The sequence below is a fragment of the Triturus cristatus genome, chromosome 11 (assembly GCF_964204655.1).
Source record: "Triturus cristatus chromosome 11, aTriCri1.1, whole genome shotgun sequence".
Classification (NCBI taxonomy): Eukaryota; Metazoa; Chordata; class Amphibia; order Caudata; family Salamandridae; genus Triturus; species Triturus cristatus.
In genome coordinates, this window is record NC_140594.1 from 721216213 (window position 1) to 721236197 (window position 19985).

At 41.6% G+C, this 19985-nt stretch overlaps 1 protein-coding gene across 2 annotated transcripts; it reads left to right on the forward strand.

The window, feature by feature from the left end:
* The first annotated feature begins 5762 nt into the window (after positions 1-5762).
* LOC146785375 (lymphotactin-like) lies at positions 5763-19636 on the forward strand. 2 transcript variants are annotated; one of them, XM_085632773.1, is made up of 3 exons: positions 5763-6199; positions 14380-14500; positions 18704-19636. In XM_085632773.1, the coding sequence occupies exons 1-3, from the start codon at positions 6142-6144 to the stop codon at positions 18846-18848; spliced, it is 324 nt and encodes a 107-aa protein (XP_085488899.1). In that variant the 5' UTR covers positions 5763-6141; the 3' UTR covers positions 18849-19636. The 2 variants fall into 2 exon arrangements, with proteins under 2 accessions (XP_085488899.1, XP_085488900.1); XM_085632774.1 differs by having other exon boundaries at positions 6007-6199; positions 14383-14500.
* The last annotated feature ends 349 nt before the right edge of the window (positions 19637-19985 follow it).

The window sequence follows — 19985 nt, forward strand, 5'->3', positions numbered from 1 at the left end:
ATGCTGAAGATAAACATCTTGAAAATCTCAGTCATCTGACCCTCAGGTTCCCAAGCTGCTTTCAGATGTTGCATATTTTCTGTTACTGGATGGCACCTAACTGTCTCTAAATAGCAAAAAAACCTAAGGCTATTCTATTCGGCAATTGGCTTTCTCCTTAGTCATCTGCCTGGTGGCCCTCTGAATTAGGCACTCCACCCTTACCTTTTTCAGCGTCCAGAACCCTTGGATCCTGTTTGATCAGGAGATGTCCTTCTCCTCCTAAACTAATATGGTAGTTGCTATCTCCTGTTCTCTCGTAAATCTGTTAAGAAATATATTTGAATTTCTTGCGTGGAACATTTGCAGGACAGAGGTATAGGCCTTAGGCACTTCAAAATTAGATAATGGGAATTCCCTATATACAAGATGTCAGGCCTGTCTAACTCAACATCTACAAACTTCCCAAAACTTAGCTGCAGTGTCATTCTTTTCCTTCCCCTTTGTGGCATCAGTGTCCTGTCAGCTTAAGAAGCACCATAGGCTTCCTGTGACCAAACACCCCATTTTAAAAACAGTGGGTTTAGTTTATAAACCTTTACACAAGACTGGCCCTTCCCATTTGTCAGACAAGGTCATCTGGTACCATCCATCGCAACATTTGCACCATCCTCTCCCAACCTCCTGGTCATTGCTCGATCTTATCACAGCTGCTTAGGTGGTCGCACTTTCTCTTATCTTCTGGACATCATAAATAATTCTAATTAGATCCTATTCAGGAAAAAAACCTCAAAACTTAACTGTTTACTACTCCCTAAACTTCTCGTTCCTGTGTCCTTCTTACAGCACCAGGGTGCTTGCTTTGCGGGAAAATGTTATATTTACAAATCTGTGAATGAATATTTGTAACCTGTAAGTATATAAAATGACTTTAGCATGCTACCTTATGCAGGGTCAGAATGGCCTATAGGGCAATCAAGGCAGTGCCCGTGGGGCTGGTCTGATAGGTCAGTGTATGGAACTTTGGGGATATGTACTAGGAAGTGGCGGAGCGTGTCATTAGCCTCCTTGGCTTAACGACATGCTCTGCCACTTCTAAAACGCAAGGCTGCACCATATTTACAAGAATGTGGTGCAGCCTTGCGTTTCCCCCTGCGATGGCGCTAAATTTAACAATTTTGCGCCAACACAGGCACCCTTGCACCAGAGTGCAAGGGTCTCTGCGTGCAGGGGAGGATTGTTTATGAGTAGATAGGTGTCCCTTTCTGCACATACACAATCCTAAAATGCTATTCTGTCACTTTCAGGTGTGCTGTTTCATGCAGCACACATGAAAGTGACAAAATGGCTTATTTTAAAAGTTTTGTTTATGTACAGGAAAGGACACCCTCCTGTACACAAACACACCATGGTATGTTGCTTTTTCCATGTATGCTGCACAAGGAAGCACACATGGAAAAAGCAAAAACGAGGAGAAATAATGCATTTCTCATCATTTCGCCAACTTAAGACCAGGGTTTTACTGGTCTTTATTTTGGCGCTGCCTCTTATGTATGTCACCCTTGTACATAAGGGGCAGCGTCGAATGCAATGAGTGTTGCGGTGGAACGCCCACCACAACACCCATAGCATGCCCCTTTCACACTAACTATAGCATGAAAGGGTGCCTTATGTACAAGGCAGCGTTAAGCCACTTAACATAGCTTAACGCTGCCTTGTACATAAAGCGCATCCCCTATTGCCACCACAACGAGAGTAAAAGTGATGTAGTGGGGGTGATAGGGGCTTGTACATATGCCCCTTTGTTTTGGAGGTTTTGGGTCTGTTTTGTGGTCTCATGGTACATTTTTTATGCGGTACCCTATATTTCCACAAACATTTGCTGCAGCAAGCACCGTGCAGTCCCCCATATCTTGCAAAGCACCTATAAAACGTGTCTTTACAAGTTTCAAGCCGCACTATAAGCCTCTTTTTTAGCTACCTAATTCGCTAATGGGGGCGCTTTTATTTTGTTGCCCGGGCCTATTTTCTGTTCTAGTCTGATGGAGTGAAACAATGTAAAATGGAAATAATATTAAGAAACTCAGAACAGGGACATCTTAAGGATTTTGGGGACCCTGGGCCAAACATAGTTTGGGGGCCCCTGTTCGGACCAGCTTTGAATGTATGAACCAATTTCAGCTCCTTCAAGCCCCCAGTGGCCAGGTCTCTGAGAGTGTACAGGCACCCTCGTCCAAATTGTAAATGTGTTTACATCTAATATTCGGGGATAGTGTGTTTTCAATATTGTAACACAGTAGCATCTCACTAAGGTTCCTACAAATATTCTTGTGAACCCCTCCTATTTCTCATACATGAGATCCCGTTTTGATCTAAAAGAAACTTTTTTTTATAGTTATTGCATCAAACAGAAACACAACATTTCTCTGCAAAATGCCTATATAGACCTTCAGACATCAACCACATGAAAAATAAATGAAAGAAAAACAGTATTTAAAATAATCTGTTTAAGAATTATCAAGAATTGTCAGGGGGTCCCCGGAAAGTTTGGAGAACTGGGCCACAGCCCACTTTGCCCATGCCTTAAAACGTCTCTGAAAAAGTACCAATGATAGTGTGACGGGGGCTTCTGCTTGGGACCTATTCGGTCCTGATATTTTACAGCGAGGAAACACGTGACGCAATGGTATAATTTAACACTTACAACATTGGTAGTGTGTTGTTGATAGAATGCATTAATGATTATATGCCTCTGCAATTTTAGATATTAAATCGAATTAAAGCACATCGGGTAATCACAGCATCTAAAATGCAATTTTTCTTATACAGATTTTATCTTACATATACAGATTTTATTTTACATTATTACTCATCACATATTATTTATTGACTCCAATTTTAGCAACTTTTCCATCTACTACTTAATTCACTGCAGATACTCTCAAACTTGTTTTGGCACCAAGCCTGGTATTCCAATAGTTGATGGTGACTGTATTGGCAAGTCACTGGAAATATGTGATTCTGCGGCTGATTAGTTTTCTGCTTATTTTTCGTGGGTGTGTCACACTTGCCATACATATAATCCATCATCTGCTGCATAATATTTTGAGCTCATCCAAAAAAATGCTTTGAGCGCATGTGGTGCCATATGGGCAGCGACTCTTTCAAAGGCTAACTGGTCACATTTCAGTCGCTGATCTTTGTATTTAGTGTTAAACTGGTACTAATGAGTTGAGGTTTTTGCCCAGATAATATAAATGTTAAAATGAGAAAGCAGCAAAATAATAGTTACAGAATGTGCTGTATTAACCCATTAAATGTGTCTTCTTCCACATCATTTAGTAGCCTAGCTGGGTAACTTTGTTGCTTTTTCCTCCATTCTTGCATAATTGCTACAACCTGTAACTTGCCATGTGGTTACTGAGGTCACATCCGGTAGATTTCCTCAGCCCCAAAAAGGAAGCATGACCTGTTTGCAAAACGTAGGTCTTTATTCTCTGACAGACATGTTAGAGAATCTTCACTCTGCCGTTGATGTCTGTATCTGTCAAGAACCTCTAAATCAGCACACACACACACACATGCAAACACACAAAAAACACCCACACACACACAAACATACACTCCAGCATTTCACTACAAACTAATATTTAATATGTGCTATTATTCTTGAAATACTATAAGCAAGAATAATCAGTTTCACTATCGACTCAGTCAACAAAATAGAAGAGTGAAAGAAAGCTACAACACAGCTATTTATCACTCCTAACCTATCCCTTATCTTTAGCTGATTTACACCATAGTTAATTGCATAACTATATTATAGTATTTTACTGAAACTCTTCCCTGCATTCTTTAAAGCTATTCGGCCTGAAATCAAAATCCTATCCTGTCTTTCAGCACACTTCTAGCAAACAGTCCATCTGTCTTGTGGTTCTTTTCTACTTTGGCAGTGTTTATGTCCATTTTTACTACATCGCAGTCTATAGGGCGAGAAGACGTGCTCAGGCTCAGCTCCTGTGTCCACTGCACAGGATAGCGAACAACGCCGCTGTTTAACTTTCGGATGCACATGGAAGTTGCTGTGTTTTGTCTTTTGGTTCCTCAAACGTGAAACTAACCCAAGTTCATTCTTGCATGAACTTACTAAGGGGCATATTATCAATGACCAGCGATAATTATCGCTGGCCGTGCTTAGCAATAATAATATTGTCGCAGGCTATCTCTGGAATTTATCGCCCTGGTAGCGCGTTATTAACAACGCGTTTCTCCAGGGAGATAAAAATTCCAGAGATAGTGAGGTTATCGCCCTTTTGCAGGGAACATCACCGGTTAACCTACAGGGTTGTATCAGCATAATCCACCCCCTATGTTAGAGATGGCTAAATTAGGATTTTAGCAGATGTTAGATTTTGGCGAAAATGGCTGTTTTCGCCAAAATCTAACGTCTGCTAAAATCATGTGGGCTGCCTTGTAAATATCGCGATGTAAATATCAGCGATATTTGCAAGGTAGTCCATCCAGCATACACCCAGTAACGCCCACTTTGCATCTCATTGGAGATGCAAAGGGAGGCGTTGGGAAAAAGGGTGCTAACATGCGATTATGCATGTTAGCACCCTCTTGTAAATAGGGCGCTGGTTTTATCTCCGCTTTTTTGGCTTTGTAAATATGCCCCTAAGATAGGGATAAACTATGGAGCTGTTTTTCTCTCCCATATTACTGGTTTACTTTTGACTGCCATGTGCCAAAATACACATATTTGCACCATACTACAAGGTTGTGTGTGTTGTGTCAAACACAGTGTTTGAATCTAGGTCTGGAGCATTGCAATGTCGTATGATGCTGCCTCTTGGAAATGAGCGCTCCTAATAAAGCATATGATTTTGAAACACATGAGATGTTTCTCGCTTTCACAGTAATTACAGGACTAGCAGCATCATATCACAAGATGCAGGACTGCTGACATTCCAGAATGAAGAATGTAATTGAAGGAGGCGCCAGATTGGCAATGCAAGCTGCACTAACATCAAACTGTAGATTTATATTGCCCGTTCCAGACTACAGGAAAGGCTTTTAAAATTTTTGTTGTCACAGATCATATGCCCCTGCATCTTGCCACACGCATTCTTTGGTCTGGCTTGGCAGCGCAGCAGTCACCAGACAATGTGAGTACCACAAGAGAGGAGCTCTGACTCCACCCACATGCTAGAAGCCAGGAGCACATATTTTGATTGGGCAGATGTTTTGCGTTTCCACAAAAAGTAATTGCCCTCCACCAGCTGTGATTTCTTTTGTTTATTTATCCATCTGGCAGAGCTTGAACTTTCAGGGGCTCACACATGACATTGCAATGCTGTAAACGTGTGTTTGATAACTAGATCATTTATGGTGTTTGTCTTTATTCTGAAGCGCAGATTGGAAGAAGTCAGTCATTATCTTGAATGTTGCGCCCGAGTCTTTGGCAAACATGACAAAGTTGTTTCTTTTGAGACACAAGAGATGCCCACATCCCCTACACACACAGGATGCAACAAGTACCCTGACCGGAAGTGAGCCAGGCGAATCCAATTTCACTTATCTCGAGCATTACAAACTCTCCTCAACAGGCCTTCTCAAGGCATTTAGAATCAACCGCATTGTACTACGGCTTTCCTCTTCGGGTCCCACTGCACATGTGTGGGAGGTGAGGTTTCTTTAGTTTGATCATTAGTAGAGGTGAAAGGCAGGAAGACTTTTTTGTTTCCACAGCAGAAAAGTACAAGTCTTCGCATTAGCATGCTGTACAATGTTTCATTTGTTGTGGTCTAGTGTAGAGTCCATGGCTGAACACGAATGCTGCCTTGAAGCACTTTTCTAAAAATAAAGTAGGAAATAACCGAACCCGCCCCCGATGACCACAGAGTGGGCCAGGAAAGCATAGGATGTAGTGGGGGATGCTTCTTCGGGGGGGGGGGCTCATGTTAAAAATATACTTACTCTGAGCAGCTCAAACTTTCCAGCTCTACTTTTTCTTTGGCCCTCCCCTGTTCTACACCAAGCCTGCTCCCCCCCTTTAGAGAGGGCGGGAATGTAAACTGACCAACCTTGAGAGTATATAAACTGAGTTCGGGTATCAGTGATCACCTGTCCTTCTGCTAATCACTGAATCACAGACCAGGAATGAAGATCCTCTTTTTCCTCATGTGGGGTGCCTGTGTCTTGGATGGCCAGGCGGAAGGTGAGTGCGCATGGCTTTCATTATAAAGAGTCTTTAACTCATCAATATATGCTTGGCAACTCTCCCTTATCGTGCACCACCCTTCTACATTGTTTGTGAGACTATCATATGCAAATATATTGTCTACATAATTATTGAGTATTGTCTACATAAATGTTGAATATCGTTTACAATAATACCACATCACTCTGTATAGATTTTCTACTGTTATTATTATTAAGATAAAAATATATATTCTAAAAATGTATCCTATTCTAGTATGTGCATACTATGTTTTAAATTTTACTTAATCTAAAACACTTTATAAAGTAAATTAGATATAAATTACATTACTAATAAATAGTTAATCAGATTTAATATTCATTTGTAAAAAATAATTAATTAATTTACATTGAATGTTTATTCACACTTCCCTGAACCCTAGAAACCCCATTACTACCCACCTACACTACACATCCATGACCTCTAAGAAACTCTTACTACTCCTATACACTGCCAATACCCCAACCTTAAAAGCCTCTTACTACCCCTATACGCTACCCATCTTGCAACCCCAAAAACCCCTTACTACCCCTATACACTACCCTAAAAGCTCTTTAATACCCTTAGGGACTACTCAACCCTTATCCTTAAAACCCAATACTGTCTCTATATACTACTCATTGGTGAGCCCTAAAAACTATTTACTAACCCCATGCACTACCCATTCCCCATCCCCGAACCCTAAAACCCCTCACTTTTCCCTAAACCATAAAAACCCTTACTTCTTCTATAGACTACCCACCTCTGGACCTTAAAAACCACTTACTATCCAAATACACTAGCCATCCCCAAAACCTACCAAAAACCCTTACTTCCTTTATGCACTACTGTGCCTAAACCCTAAACACTCTTTTTGTACTTTTGTATTTATTTACTTATTTATTTATGTTTTTGGTCAATAAAAACCGTTACACAATCATTTATTCATTACATTTCATAAAATTCGATTATAAACTTATATTTCTGACAAATCTTTGAAAAAAGGTCATATGACTCCAAATAAAATATGAATAGATAAAAATTACATTAATTCAGTTCTTATGTGGCCTAAACACTCCTTACCACCTCAATACACTACTCATCTCTAAACCCTAAAAATACTCTTTTATATTTAATACAAATAAAACCATTAACTGATATTTTACTTAAATGTTCTTAATATTAATTATTAATTACTTACACATTATTTACATCAAATAACTTAATCTTCAATTATTTTTACCTAATAATTACTGGTGTACTATTTTAATCTAGGTTTTTCAAAATGTATACATACATATTATTTTTTTAAATTACATAAATTTACAAAAATTACATTTAATCTAAATTTAAATAACTATTATTGTTGCAAGGGTTCTCTACAATATATGCGTATGTTGTAAATTATCTTTCTATGGGACTAATCTATCTTCCACAGTTCCAGCCCTATTGGGCCATCAAGTTGGGCGTACTGGACTCTAACCGAGCAAGTCCTACTATGCACTAGATTCCCACTTAAAACATAAATTGTGATGCACAGTTTTTAAACCTGTCATCAACATGTTTGAGTGTGGACTTTTTATTTTAATTCTACCTTTTATTTAATTAGGCCCCTCATTATAATTGTAGGTTTTTAAAGCTCTCATGGTCTTTTTCATCAAATTGGAGACCCTCTATCAAATGTTCCAAGATAAGAACCATGAAAGGAGATTAAATGGTTTCCCTCACTGAATTCCCCGTGCCACTTGTTTTTGTAGTTAAAAAATATTGTCACTTCTGTTAAAACAAAAAAAACTTTTCTTTTCTCCAAGGAATGAGGCGTGACATTCCCTGTGCGGTGTGTTTGACTGGGGGAAGGCAAAATGTGGTGGTTGTGTGTTCATGCACCGCCAGATGAGCAGTTTGCTCTCCAATATCTCTTGAAAGCAGCACTGTCTGACAAAGGACTGAGTACCATTCAGACTTTATGAATGGAACAGTGACAAGCATAACAAAACATCTCACACAAATTCTTGATACACCTTGCTGGCCAAGGTCACTTGAATTCTGATCTTTAAATTGGGCGAAGAGGTGATGGATTAAATCATTCCGTCAGACTCATTAGCCACAAGGAGGCCGCTAAGGGCTGGGAGGTGAAGAATTGGAAACACCAAGGGGGATATGTACAATGAAGTGGTGGAGCGTGTCGTTAGCCCCCTGGGCTTAATGGCACACTCCGCCACTTTGGAACCGCAAGGCTGCACCATATTTACAAGAATGTGGTGAGGGCTTGCGTTTCCCCCTGCGATGGCGCTAAGTTTAGCGCCAATGCAGGCACCCTTGCACCAGAGTGCAAGGGTGTCTGTGTGCAGGGGAGGATTGATTATGGGTCAGAAGGCATCCCTTCCTGCACATAAACAATCCTAAAATGCCATTTTGTAACTTTCAAGTGTGCTGCTTCATGCAGCACACATGAAAGTTACCATTTTATTTTAAAGGTTTGTTCATGTACAGGAAGGGACACCTTCCTGTACATGAACAAACTATGGCATATTGCTTTTTCCATGTGGCAGAACTATGCCTGAATAGGCCACAGGCCATCTACAGTACCACTCCGGCTGTATTTGACGTCGGTGAAATGTTTCCTTTCACTCCCATTAGACTTCCGGCTTCGACTGCACTTCTAGTCCACTGTGCTTCTGGCTTTCACATGAACAGTTCCAAACTATTCATTGTGCATGGTACTCAAGAACAATTTCGGGATGCCGACAGCCAAGAAATTCCTGAGCTAGAGAGTACCATCTTTATTCTTGTTGCTAATGTCCCCTGAAAAAATGGAGGGGCATATCATCAACGGCCAGCGATAATTATCGCTGGCCGTGTTTAGCGTGCGTAAAATTAACGCCGCCTATCGCCGGATTCTATTGCCTGGTGCCGAGGCGATAGAAATCACCGCAATAGCAGCGATAAGGGGCAATAACGCAGGATAACCTGTGATATAAAAGCAGCGACAGTGAAAAACATAGGTGATAGGGAGATGTGGACTCAGCATGACGATCCACCTCCCATGTTAAACATGGCTAAGTCAAAGATTTAGCAGGCGTAAGGAACTGGCGATAAAGCCGGTTAGCGCTACTTTTAATGTCGCTAGGCCGGTTAGCGATTCCCTTGATAATAGGGAGATCCTTCGTTAGCAATTATTTTCGCTGTATTTCTCATGGGAACGCCTACCTCGCATCTCATTAGTGATGCGAGGTGAGACGATAGGAAAATGGGCACTGAAGCATGTATTCACGCGTTAGCATGACCATGCTGATAGGGCGATAAAATTATCGCCTCTTTTCGTCCAAAAACGGACGCAAAAGCGGCAATAATTTTTTAGCGCCGGCTTGTTGATATGCTCCAAACATTTGTATAGCAATCCACCACCATCACAATTCTCAAAAAGAGTTAGTGCTCCTGCGATGAGAATAAGAGCGCTGGTGTATTTTTTTGCAGCTGATTTACCGTCGTAGCAATCTTTTTCAGGGTAACACAGGACCCTGCAGTCTCTGTGGGGCCCAGCATTTCAAGGGGCCCCATTAAGTCCGAGGCCAATGGATATGTGTGAGATAAGGGACACTCGGGGGACCCTTGTGACATTGTGCAGGGAGACCCCATCATTTTCTGTTATGCCACTGATCTTTCGGAGAATGTATCAGTTTATAACATTGCCAGTGCCCTTACATTTAAAAGCTATTTCACACAACCTTGTTCCTAAATTGAAGCAGTTTCCGACAGACAGAATGCTTGCTTGTGTGCTGCATAGACCTCTGTGGTTATCAAATGGTTAAAGATTCAGACACTGGCAGCGACAAGCAGTGCTTTGAAGTCATTTACAACAACAAGAGTCTTGAAATAATTCACTCTGTGGTTTGTGATCCAGTTGCGGCCAATACCTTGCGAGGGGACAGCTCTGCAAGCTGCAGAACTGTGTTTTCATGTCTTCTGTTGCATGCTGTCAGGACCCCTTGTTACTGGAGACTTTCTGCATAACGGCTTAGCGGTGGTCGGGCGTGCCGTTCAAGGGCGAGTGTCCCTATGAAGCATGCAATGGTCCCTTGATGCAGGGGTTAAGCTATGCTTGTGGTGTGGTTTGTCAGGCGGCCCGTCACTATTAGTTCAATGTTAAGGTTTGCATATTTTTCGTCTTCATTCCTGATACATAACATAACTTGTGTATTTGTAAAGCGCACTTTCACTCGTAGGCATCTTGGCGCGGAATAACAGATGTTTATTGTTACCCAAGTCAATGGTACACATTTTATCGACCTCAGATGGATGAAAGGCTGAGTCGACCTGTCTGGGATTTGAACCAGTGAACAGGAGGTCAAACAAAGGCCCCTGCAGTGGAGGCATTAATCCACTGAGCCACCAAACCCGGCATAGATACATAGATAATGGAAGAGTGAAGCGAGGGCACACAATTGGTTCGAGGCGAGGGCATAAATGTGGGTTGAAAGTGTGATTAATATCTGAATTCTATGAATTAAGGCGCTGCAAATGCCTCCCCACCAGACAGCATCATGCACACTGTGATAAAAATGAAAACCACTCTCCACGTGCACGCCACACAGAAAGAGAGAAATGCTCTCCACAAATATAGTGCACTGAAGCAGATAGATGCTCTCCACAAATGCAGCGCATTGAAGTAATGAAATGTTCTTATTGAAGCAGAGAAGTTCTCTCCACAAACACAGTGCATGGAGGGTGAGAACTGCTCTCCTCAAACACGGTGCATGGAAGGCAAGAAGTGCTGTCCACTAGCACGGTGCATGGAAGCATTGGAAGGCGAGGAGTGCTCTCCACAAACACATTTCATGGAAGGACAGAAGTGCTCCTAACAAACACAGTGCATGGAAGGAGGGAAGTGCTCTCCACATACACAGTGCATGAAGGCGAGAAGTGGTCTCCACAAACACGGTGCATGGAAGGCGAGAAGTGGTCTCCACAAACATGGTGCATGGAAGGCGAGAAGTGCTCTCCACAAACACGGTGCATGGAGGGCAAGGAGTGCTCTCCACAAAAATGGTGCATGGAAGGCGAGAACTGCTCTTAACAAACACGGTGCATGGAAGGAGAGAAGTGCTCTTAACAAACACAGTGCATGGAAGGAGGGAAGTGCTCTCCACATATAGAGTGCATGAAGGCGAGAAGTGGTCTCCACAAACACGGTGCATGGAAGGCAAGAAGTGGTCTCCACAAACACGTGCATGGAAGGCAAGAAGTGCTCTTCACAAACACGGTGCATGGAAGGCGAGAAGTGCTCTCCACAAACATGGTGCATGGAGGGCGAGGAGTGATCTCCACAAACACAGTGCATGGAGGGCGAGGAGTGCTCTCCACAAACCTGGTGCATGGAAGGCGAGAAGTGCTCTCCACAAACAAGGTGCATGGAGGGCAAGGAGTGCTCTCCACAAAAATGGTGCATGGAAGGCGAGAACTTGCTCTTCACAAACACGGTGCATGGAAGGAGAGAAGTGCTCTCCACAAACACGGTGTATGAAGGTGAGAAGTGCTCTCCACAAACACGGTGCATGGAAGGCGAGAAGTGCTCTCCACAAACACAGTGCATGGAGGGCAAGGAGTGCTCTCCACAAACATGGTGCATGGAAGGTGAAAAGTACTCTCCACAAATACGGTGCATGGAAGGTGAGAAGTGCTCTCCACAAACACAGTGAATGGAGGGCGAGAAGTGCTCTCCACAAACACGGTGCATGGAGGGTGAGGAGTTCTCTCCACAAACACAGTGCATGGAAGGCATGAAGTGCTCTCCACAAACACGGTGCATGGAAGGCGAGAAGCTCTCCACAAACACGGCACATGGAGGGCGAGGACTGCTTTCCACAGACACGGTGCATGGAAGGCGAGAAGTGCTCTCCACAAACACGGCACATGGAGGGCGAGGAGTGCTCTCCACAAACACGGTGCATGGAAGGCGAGAAGTTCTCTCCACAAACACAGTGCATGGAATCAGAGAAGTGCTCGCCACAAACATAGTGCATGGAAGGCGAGAAGTTCTCTCCACAAACATGGTGCATGGAAGGTGAGAAGTGCTCTCCTCAAACACGGAGCATGGAGGGCGAGGAGTGATCTCCACAAACATGGTGCATGGAAGGAGAGAAGTGCTCTCCACAAACACGGTGCATGGAAGGAAAGAAGTGCTCTCCACAAACACGGTGCATGGAAGGCGAAAAGGGCTCTCCACAAACACAGTGCATGGAAGGCAAGAAGTGCTCTCCACAGACATGGTGCATGGAAGGAGAAAAGTGCTCTGCATATAAACTGCATGTAAGGAGTGAGTTGCTCAGCATACACAGTGCATTGAAGGAGAGACATGCTTTCTTTATACAAGAGCCCCCCACATAAACACGGCACAAAAAGAGAGGCTATCTCTACAAACAGTACACCGGAAAAGAGAAGTGCTCTCCACAAATAGGGCATTGAAGCAGATACGTGCTATCCTGAAGTACAGTGCATTGAAATAAAGAACGGTTCTGATACACTGTGCATTTCAGTACAAAAATGTTCTCATATGGAGTGTATTGACGTAAAGAAATGTTCCCCTCATACAGAGTGCATTGAAGTAAAGGAATGTTCCCCTCATACAGTGTGCATTGAAGTAATTGAATGTTCCCCTCATACAGAGCGCATTGCAGTAAAGGAATGCTTTTTATCATACAGAGTGCATTGAAGTAAAGGAATGTACCCCTCATACAGAGTGCATTGAAGTAAATGAATGTTCCCCTCATACAGAGTACATTGAAGTAAAGGAATGTTCTCCTCATAGAGAGTGCATTGAAGTAGAAAAATGCTCTCTTCATACACAGTCTATTAGAAGACAAAAACCCTCTCCACTTACAAGATGCATGGGAGGACATTTGTACCATCCTCACATAATTAGAGTGGAAGGAGAGATGTTGAGGGAGGGTTGAGGTGCTCTCAGAAGGGCACTCAATGACACAAGTGAGGTCTGCAGACATATCAAACCCAAGGAAGCACTGTACTACCCACCTATGCATGGTTGCGAAGGACATGAGGTTAATGGACACAATGCACCGAATGTGAAAATTGTGGTCCCCACAATCTAAGAAAGTAAGGTAGCATCTTGTTAATATTCTAACACCTTTCTGGAGCCTGTTAATCACTTCAGTTTACATAAGATGACACTAATCGCACAATATACTGACACTAAATCTGAATGTTACTTGTCTGAGTTAAATAATGGGGGGTCCATGAACCGCAAAGCCCTTTCCTCTATGAGCAATGAAGCAAATGTGGTAGAGAATGAGCTATGTGTCTGTCTGTTATTCGTATAACATCTTTTTAAATTGTAGCAAACATTGTGAAATCCAATAAGTCTTGGTAAGAAAAGAGTTTGACAACAGCTGGTGGATGTTGAGTGTGATTCTCCCAGCCGACCTAGATGGAAAATCCCAAAATGAAACAACATCTTGGGTTTCAGCAATATGACAACATCGTACATCAAGCAACCTATAAAGCCACTAACCGAAGAGAGCTGAGTCAAAGACCACATTCTCAATATATTCCAACTGTACTTTTTTGAAGAATTGATACCATTAGGTCCTCTTTGACTCAAGCTGTTTCTAGCTGGACCTAGAAGAAGAGAAGCAGTGTAAAACAGGCACAGAAAATACTGAAATAGCAAAGAGAGCCTCCTAATAATCAGTTACTATCTATAACTCAATAATTCAGTAGCCCCTGCTGTTGTGTGAAAATAACTAGGGTGGTAGTAAAATGTCTACTCATGCATACATAATTTAGTCTGAGTTTGAATCAAAAAAGTATAGAAACAAAGAATTGATAGTTTAATTTCAATATGCTTGTAAAGTAGCACCAGTTAGTGGGGTAAATGCTTGTTAATGGTCAATTGATAAGGTTAATATTACAAATTATAATTGTGGTACCTAGTACATTGAATCCACTTGGATTCAATATCAATGGTTAATTCATTTTCAGAGGACACAGAATATTAACTGGCCACGTTCTACTGGTCTCTCCAGGTTTGTCATCAGTGTCTATCACCTTTTTCAACTTTAACCTAGAAGGCAATGATCTTCGTACAGTGATCTAGAGTGCAGTTGTAACAAGCGCTCACCTTCCTCTTCCTCTTTCTTCAGCAGGCATCGGAGGCCAAATCCAACGGAAAACGACTTGCAAGAAAATGGTGGGCATAAAGCAAATCCATGCCAGGAACATTCAAAGCTACACAGTGCTAAACAATTCAACAAAAGAAGTGATGTAAGTAACTTACACTAGGCCACAAATGCTAGATGGTAACATCAGGGGTATTCTGAGTTGGAGGGACTGGATGGCTCATCAGGCCTGGATCTGACCCTTACAGATGTGTGTGGTGGATCTAATAATGGCTTAGGTCAGTATGCTTATTTTATTTCTTTGCATTTGTATGAATGGCTTAACATGCAATTTTAAGTCTCCTTCAGTGCTGTGATGGCATTAGTGTGCACACTCTGGGTGGTGGAGTTCTAAACACTTGCATGCCAGAGTAGGATTGGAGTCCTGTGGATTCCGGGCACTAATCTGTTCCACATAAAGGCCCATAAACCAGGACTGAGAAAACAGTAACATTGTGGGACTGCTTCCAGTTTATCAGGAGAACACTGCACGTAATGGGCCGGGCCTTTTTTGAGGGAAAGTTAGGGGAGTCCTGTGCTGATGAATTTACAGACGGAAGATTTTCTGAACAGGTAGGATAATAGGGCTTCAAGCGCAGACCCAGATTACAGAAATTGAAATAGAAATACAGTGTGCAGTAACTGTTGTTGCATCTGCCTCAACTTCTAGGAGCTTTAGAAAGGTATACCTTTCCAGCTGGAAACTTGGGATTAAATAGGCAACTTTCGGACCCAGTTATAGGACTTTCAATCCCTAGCCAAGATTTCCAAACCTGAAGTTGAGGTCTCCATGCTTACTTTTCTATAAAACTAAGGAGTGTGTGGTTATCCACCAAGATTTTTTGGGGATTCAACAGTTTGTTATCTTCAGAAATGGGTGAATATTCACTTCACAACCTGCAAGTTTGAGAGAGAGCCCCCTTAGCCAAATCAGGCCTCTTCATAAGGGTTCTAAGAGTGTTGCAAAACGCTGCTATTGTACTGAGGAATATATGGTACATTTTTCAAGCTCTTTGAGCCACTCAGGAGAGGTATTGGAAACTCAACCACCAGTACAATACAATGACTTCCTGTAATAACCAAAGAAACGTTTCAGGTCACGGCAAATTCTGGAGATAAAGATCAGAAATACTATAAAACACACCTAAAATTGCTTGTTTTCCTCTGTACAATTAGAAGCTCTTACAGACATAAAGCTCCTCTCTATTAACAGTTTGTTGTAAAACTTAACTCTTTGGGGCTAGTCGAGGTGTATCCATCTTATTATCAGTGCTGAAGAATGTAGATCGTTTGATGGAACAATAGGTGAAGGGTGAATAAATGATTGGAAGAGATCAGTAAAGGGTGAGGGGAAGAATGAATAGAAAAACGAGAAAGAGGGGCAGACAAAAAGGATGGGGAATGTGCGAGGAGACAAAAAGAGAGTGAAAGAGATCGGATGAAGAGCACAGTGGGAGCAAATACATTGAAGGAAAGCCTATAAGGTAGATAGAATTGCCTAGAAATTAAATGGAGGGTGAAGGAGTTATTGATAGAGGAAGAGAGTTGTTGAAAATAAATGTGGAATGGAAAGCCGATAAAACATGTTAGTAAAGGATGGGAAGAGTTCAGAAGATCATAGTGAAATGTGAAATTTAATAAAGAGTTGTAAGGAAGTAGTACATAGACTGAAGAGGAAAACACTGATTTAGAAGGTCAGAGACAGGACGAAAATAGAGTTTGAGATGAATGGAAAAATTGGTAGAAAATTATTGACAGTGAAGGATTTATCTTGATTAGGGAATTATGAAATGTGATAGACTAGATGAGGTAATAATGATGAATGGAGGATGAAGGGTTAATAAAGTTATAGAGAACCAGGAATGGATGAAACCTGAAGAAGAGCAATCAATAAATATCAGAAGATGAAAGACTAGAAAAATATGGTAGATAAATAGTGGCGGGTGAAGTGTGAAGCAAGGAGCAAAATAACCAGCTGGACAGATAAGTGTGATAGAGGAATAACAGAAGGGTGGCTAGAATATAAAACTACAATGCATGGCTTATCCTATCACCAGTGCAGGAAGCAGAGGCTTTTTCAAAATGATCATTCATTGAGGAACACTGCGCTTGAGGGCCTTCTGCGGGATCTCCGCCCTTCCAAATGAAAGCTTTTCTTGAGACCCAGCTGTTTTTGCAATTCTCTGTATCTTTGACTGTTGCAGCTTATAGGAATGCAAGGTCCAATAAACATTTCACAAACTGTATAAATGCAATTGTCAATTTAATCAAACCTATACAAGAGTGAATTTGAAAGAAAAGTTAGAGTAACCAAGAAATTGTGGAGGCTGAAGGATGGGGAAAAAGAGTGTTAGAGGATTTATTTATACAAGTGTGAATTTGAAAGAAAAGTTAGAGTAACCAAGATATTGTGGAGGCTGAAGGATGATGAAAGAGAGTGTTAGAGGATTTATTAAGGATGTGGAAAGATTACAGGTGATGCAGTGGAGTGTTAGGGAATTTATAGTAAATCTGAAGAGAGAGGCCAAAAAATCTTGTGACTGAAGCAGTGGAATAGTTCTGGTCAAGATGGAATGAGGCGCTCCAAATGATTTTGCAGAGTGGTACTAAAACCAATGAATAAGTACGAGAAGTGGGATGGATAGACAGTTCACAGGAGAATATGAGGGACATAGTAGAGGTATTTGATTGGCAGCTGCGAAAAAGGAGTCACAGAGAAGGAGCAGAGAGCAAAAAATGGTGAATGATGATATTGAAACAGAGGAAGGTTTTGGAAAAAGAGATCAGAGACTGAACTAAGAGTAGGTAAGGTCTAAGGACAACCTGCGATTAACATTTTATGCATCAGTTGCTGCCAATAAGGCTTAGTGAGATGAGGTTTCATACAAGAATATACAAACTGAGGCTTATACGTGTGATTGTATTGTACCATTTATTTTTCCACTCATAGCAAGTATGTTGCTAAGGAAGATTACCTTGTGTAAGAGGCATAACAAGTGCCTTTGCGAGTGGGCGTGGGATGTGTATGGACCACACCTTTGATTGCAAAGAAGACACCATTTCCCTGATGTTGAACTCCTTTAAAACTAAGGGGCATATCAGCAACAACCGGCGATAATTATCGCCAAGCGCACTTAGCGCTAGGATAATTATTGCCGGCTAGCGTGGATTTTTATCGCTGAGATAGCGTGCTTTTAGCAACGCTTATCTCAAAAGCGATAAAAATCCTAGCGCTAACTGCCAAACGTGAGATTATCACTGGAAACCCACCGATAATCCCACGAAGTTTGGCAATAGCTTGCTGATAGGGCCTCACATACTTAGCCAAGATATCCACCTTCCATAGGATATCATGGCTAAGTTAGTTTCAAAGCAGGCGTAAGGAAAGTAGCGATAACAGAGGTTATCGCTACTTTTCTTGTCGCTATGCTGCTTTGCGTGAGGCTTGATAATAGGAGAAATGTCGCTTAGCGACATTTCTCCCGTTATCCTGGGGAGCAACGCCCACTTTGCATCTAATTAGAGATGCAAAGATGGGCGTTAGGAATTCAGGCGCTAAGGCAAAGTTTCACGCGATAGCGTGACCTTGCTGATATAGCGATAGCACAAAAGCGGCGATAATTTTATATCGCCGCCTTGTAGATATGCCCTTAACTGTCTAATATCCTGGATTTTGGGAGCTTGTTGATGTGAGCCTTGATACAGTCCGACAACACCCGGATCGCACCACCATCCCGGAACCAGTAGAGATTTTCTGCCCAGGGTTTGTGGTCCAGATAGAACAATTAGTGCAAAAAGCTCGAAGTTAGGACAAGGGAGAGAAAGAGAAAGCAGACGGGTTAAAAAATAACTTAAGACAGATAATGAAAATACAACCCACTAAACTCAGATACATATCAAGGATTGAAACAGAATGAGGTCGTAAAAATTGAACTAGTGTTAATTCAATTTCACAGTGTCGGTTTCAAAGTTATTTAGACTGCGAGACTAGTGCAAAATGTCGTTTTTGTGCACACACCAGTGATCCATGTGATCATATAATGTTGGCATATAATTGCATTTACCCTGGTGAGATGTACTTCATTGTGCCTAAATTCATATTTTGACCAACTGGAACAGTTGATGTATTTAACAAAGATGTACAAGACCTTTAAAAGTTACCCACCTAAATCATTTGTGCAGGTTATTTTAAAACGTTGTGACATGCGATGGTGCAATATAACCTTTAATATTACCTCTGTAGGTTTCAGCCTCATATACCTTTGATTTTTATAGAAAAGCTGATTACGTTTTATGTCTCCCCCCTCAGATTAACCCTAAAGGACGGCAGAAAATCTTGTGCGGATCCCAATCTTGACTGGGTAAAGAAAGTAATGGCGCAAGTGGATAAACCAGAAAGAAAGAAAAAAAGAGGGGGCTCGAGGAAACCCAGAAAGAAGTCCAAGAAAAATTGAATACCCCTTTATTCATTAGAAACAGGTACAATGTGCTTGTGCTATACTAATCTTTTCCAAAGCTGCTGTCCAAGTTGTGACGAATTTTCCAATCCACGTCACGCTGTTGAGTCAAAAAACCTGTCACTGATGAACAACACATTGATACAGTGAGGCGTTCAATCATGACGCCATATCCGGATCAAAAACTCCAAAAGTGGAAATCAAACAAAACATGATCTGATCATTGCTTGATTTACGCTGGCGGTTGGCACCCACACCCGTTGTTGGGGACCGGGACTTATTTTTCATCCTCAAGCTTTGACCCAGAGCAAGAAGAAGATAGAATAAGGGGAATGAAGGAAGAACACATAGAGAGGACAGTAGTGATGAAGAGAGAAACCAGGGATGAAAAAGAACTACCAAGAATGAGATGTAGAGTCTGGAACAGGAGGGTGGCTGAGAAAAGAAGCATAAAATGGAAACAAAAGTAGGAGGCATTTGATGTTGGGCAATCCTGGAATAAGCCAGCACCAGTTGCAAGCTCCTGAGACAAACCCTGTGCAAATGTAATCACTTTCATAGATCCCATACCTAATAGTTCTCCTCAGTACCATGAGCTCTTGAAAATCCAAACAGTGATCCTGGAGTTGAACTTAGTACGGAGCAGCAGCTCAATGTTCAAGCTTGTGATTCATTGTCTATCGTCCCATTGATACAAAGTCCTGAAGAAGAAGCATGTAATTTAATCAGCCAGAGAACTATGCATTCTTGCTTTTGTTAAATTTTCATTAAAAACCTTTATTTCAGACAGTGTCATGGATTAATTCACACATTCTAAACTAGTATAAATAGAAACTGAAAAAATACTAACCCAACAAAAAAGTAATAAAAACATTGTTTGAACAGCATTCAGGAATCAAAATTGTAATTATTATTCACATATTGACATTCTGTTCTAATGTTTACTGTTCTGATGTTCCTAGCAGGTAACATGATGCATCAAGGGGGATGATACTAGTATATAAATACTACTGTGGTCAAAGACCTGTTTGGTAGACGTGAGAAGCATCAAGAGCATGGTGACTACAAATGTTAATCAGGTTTTGATACCGAAGGCATTAGTCCAAGTGAAGGCTGATATTAGCAGGGTGTTAG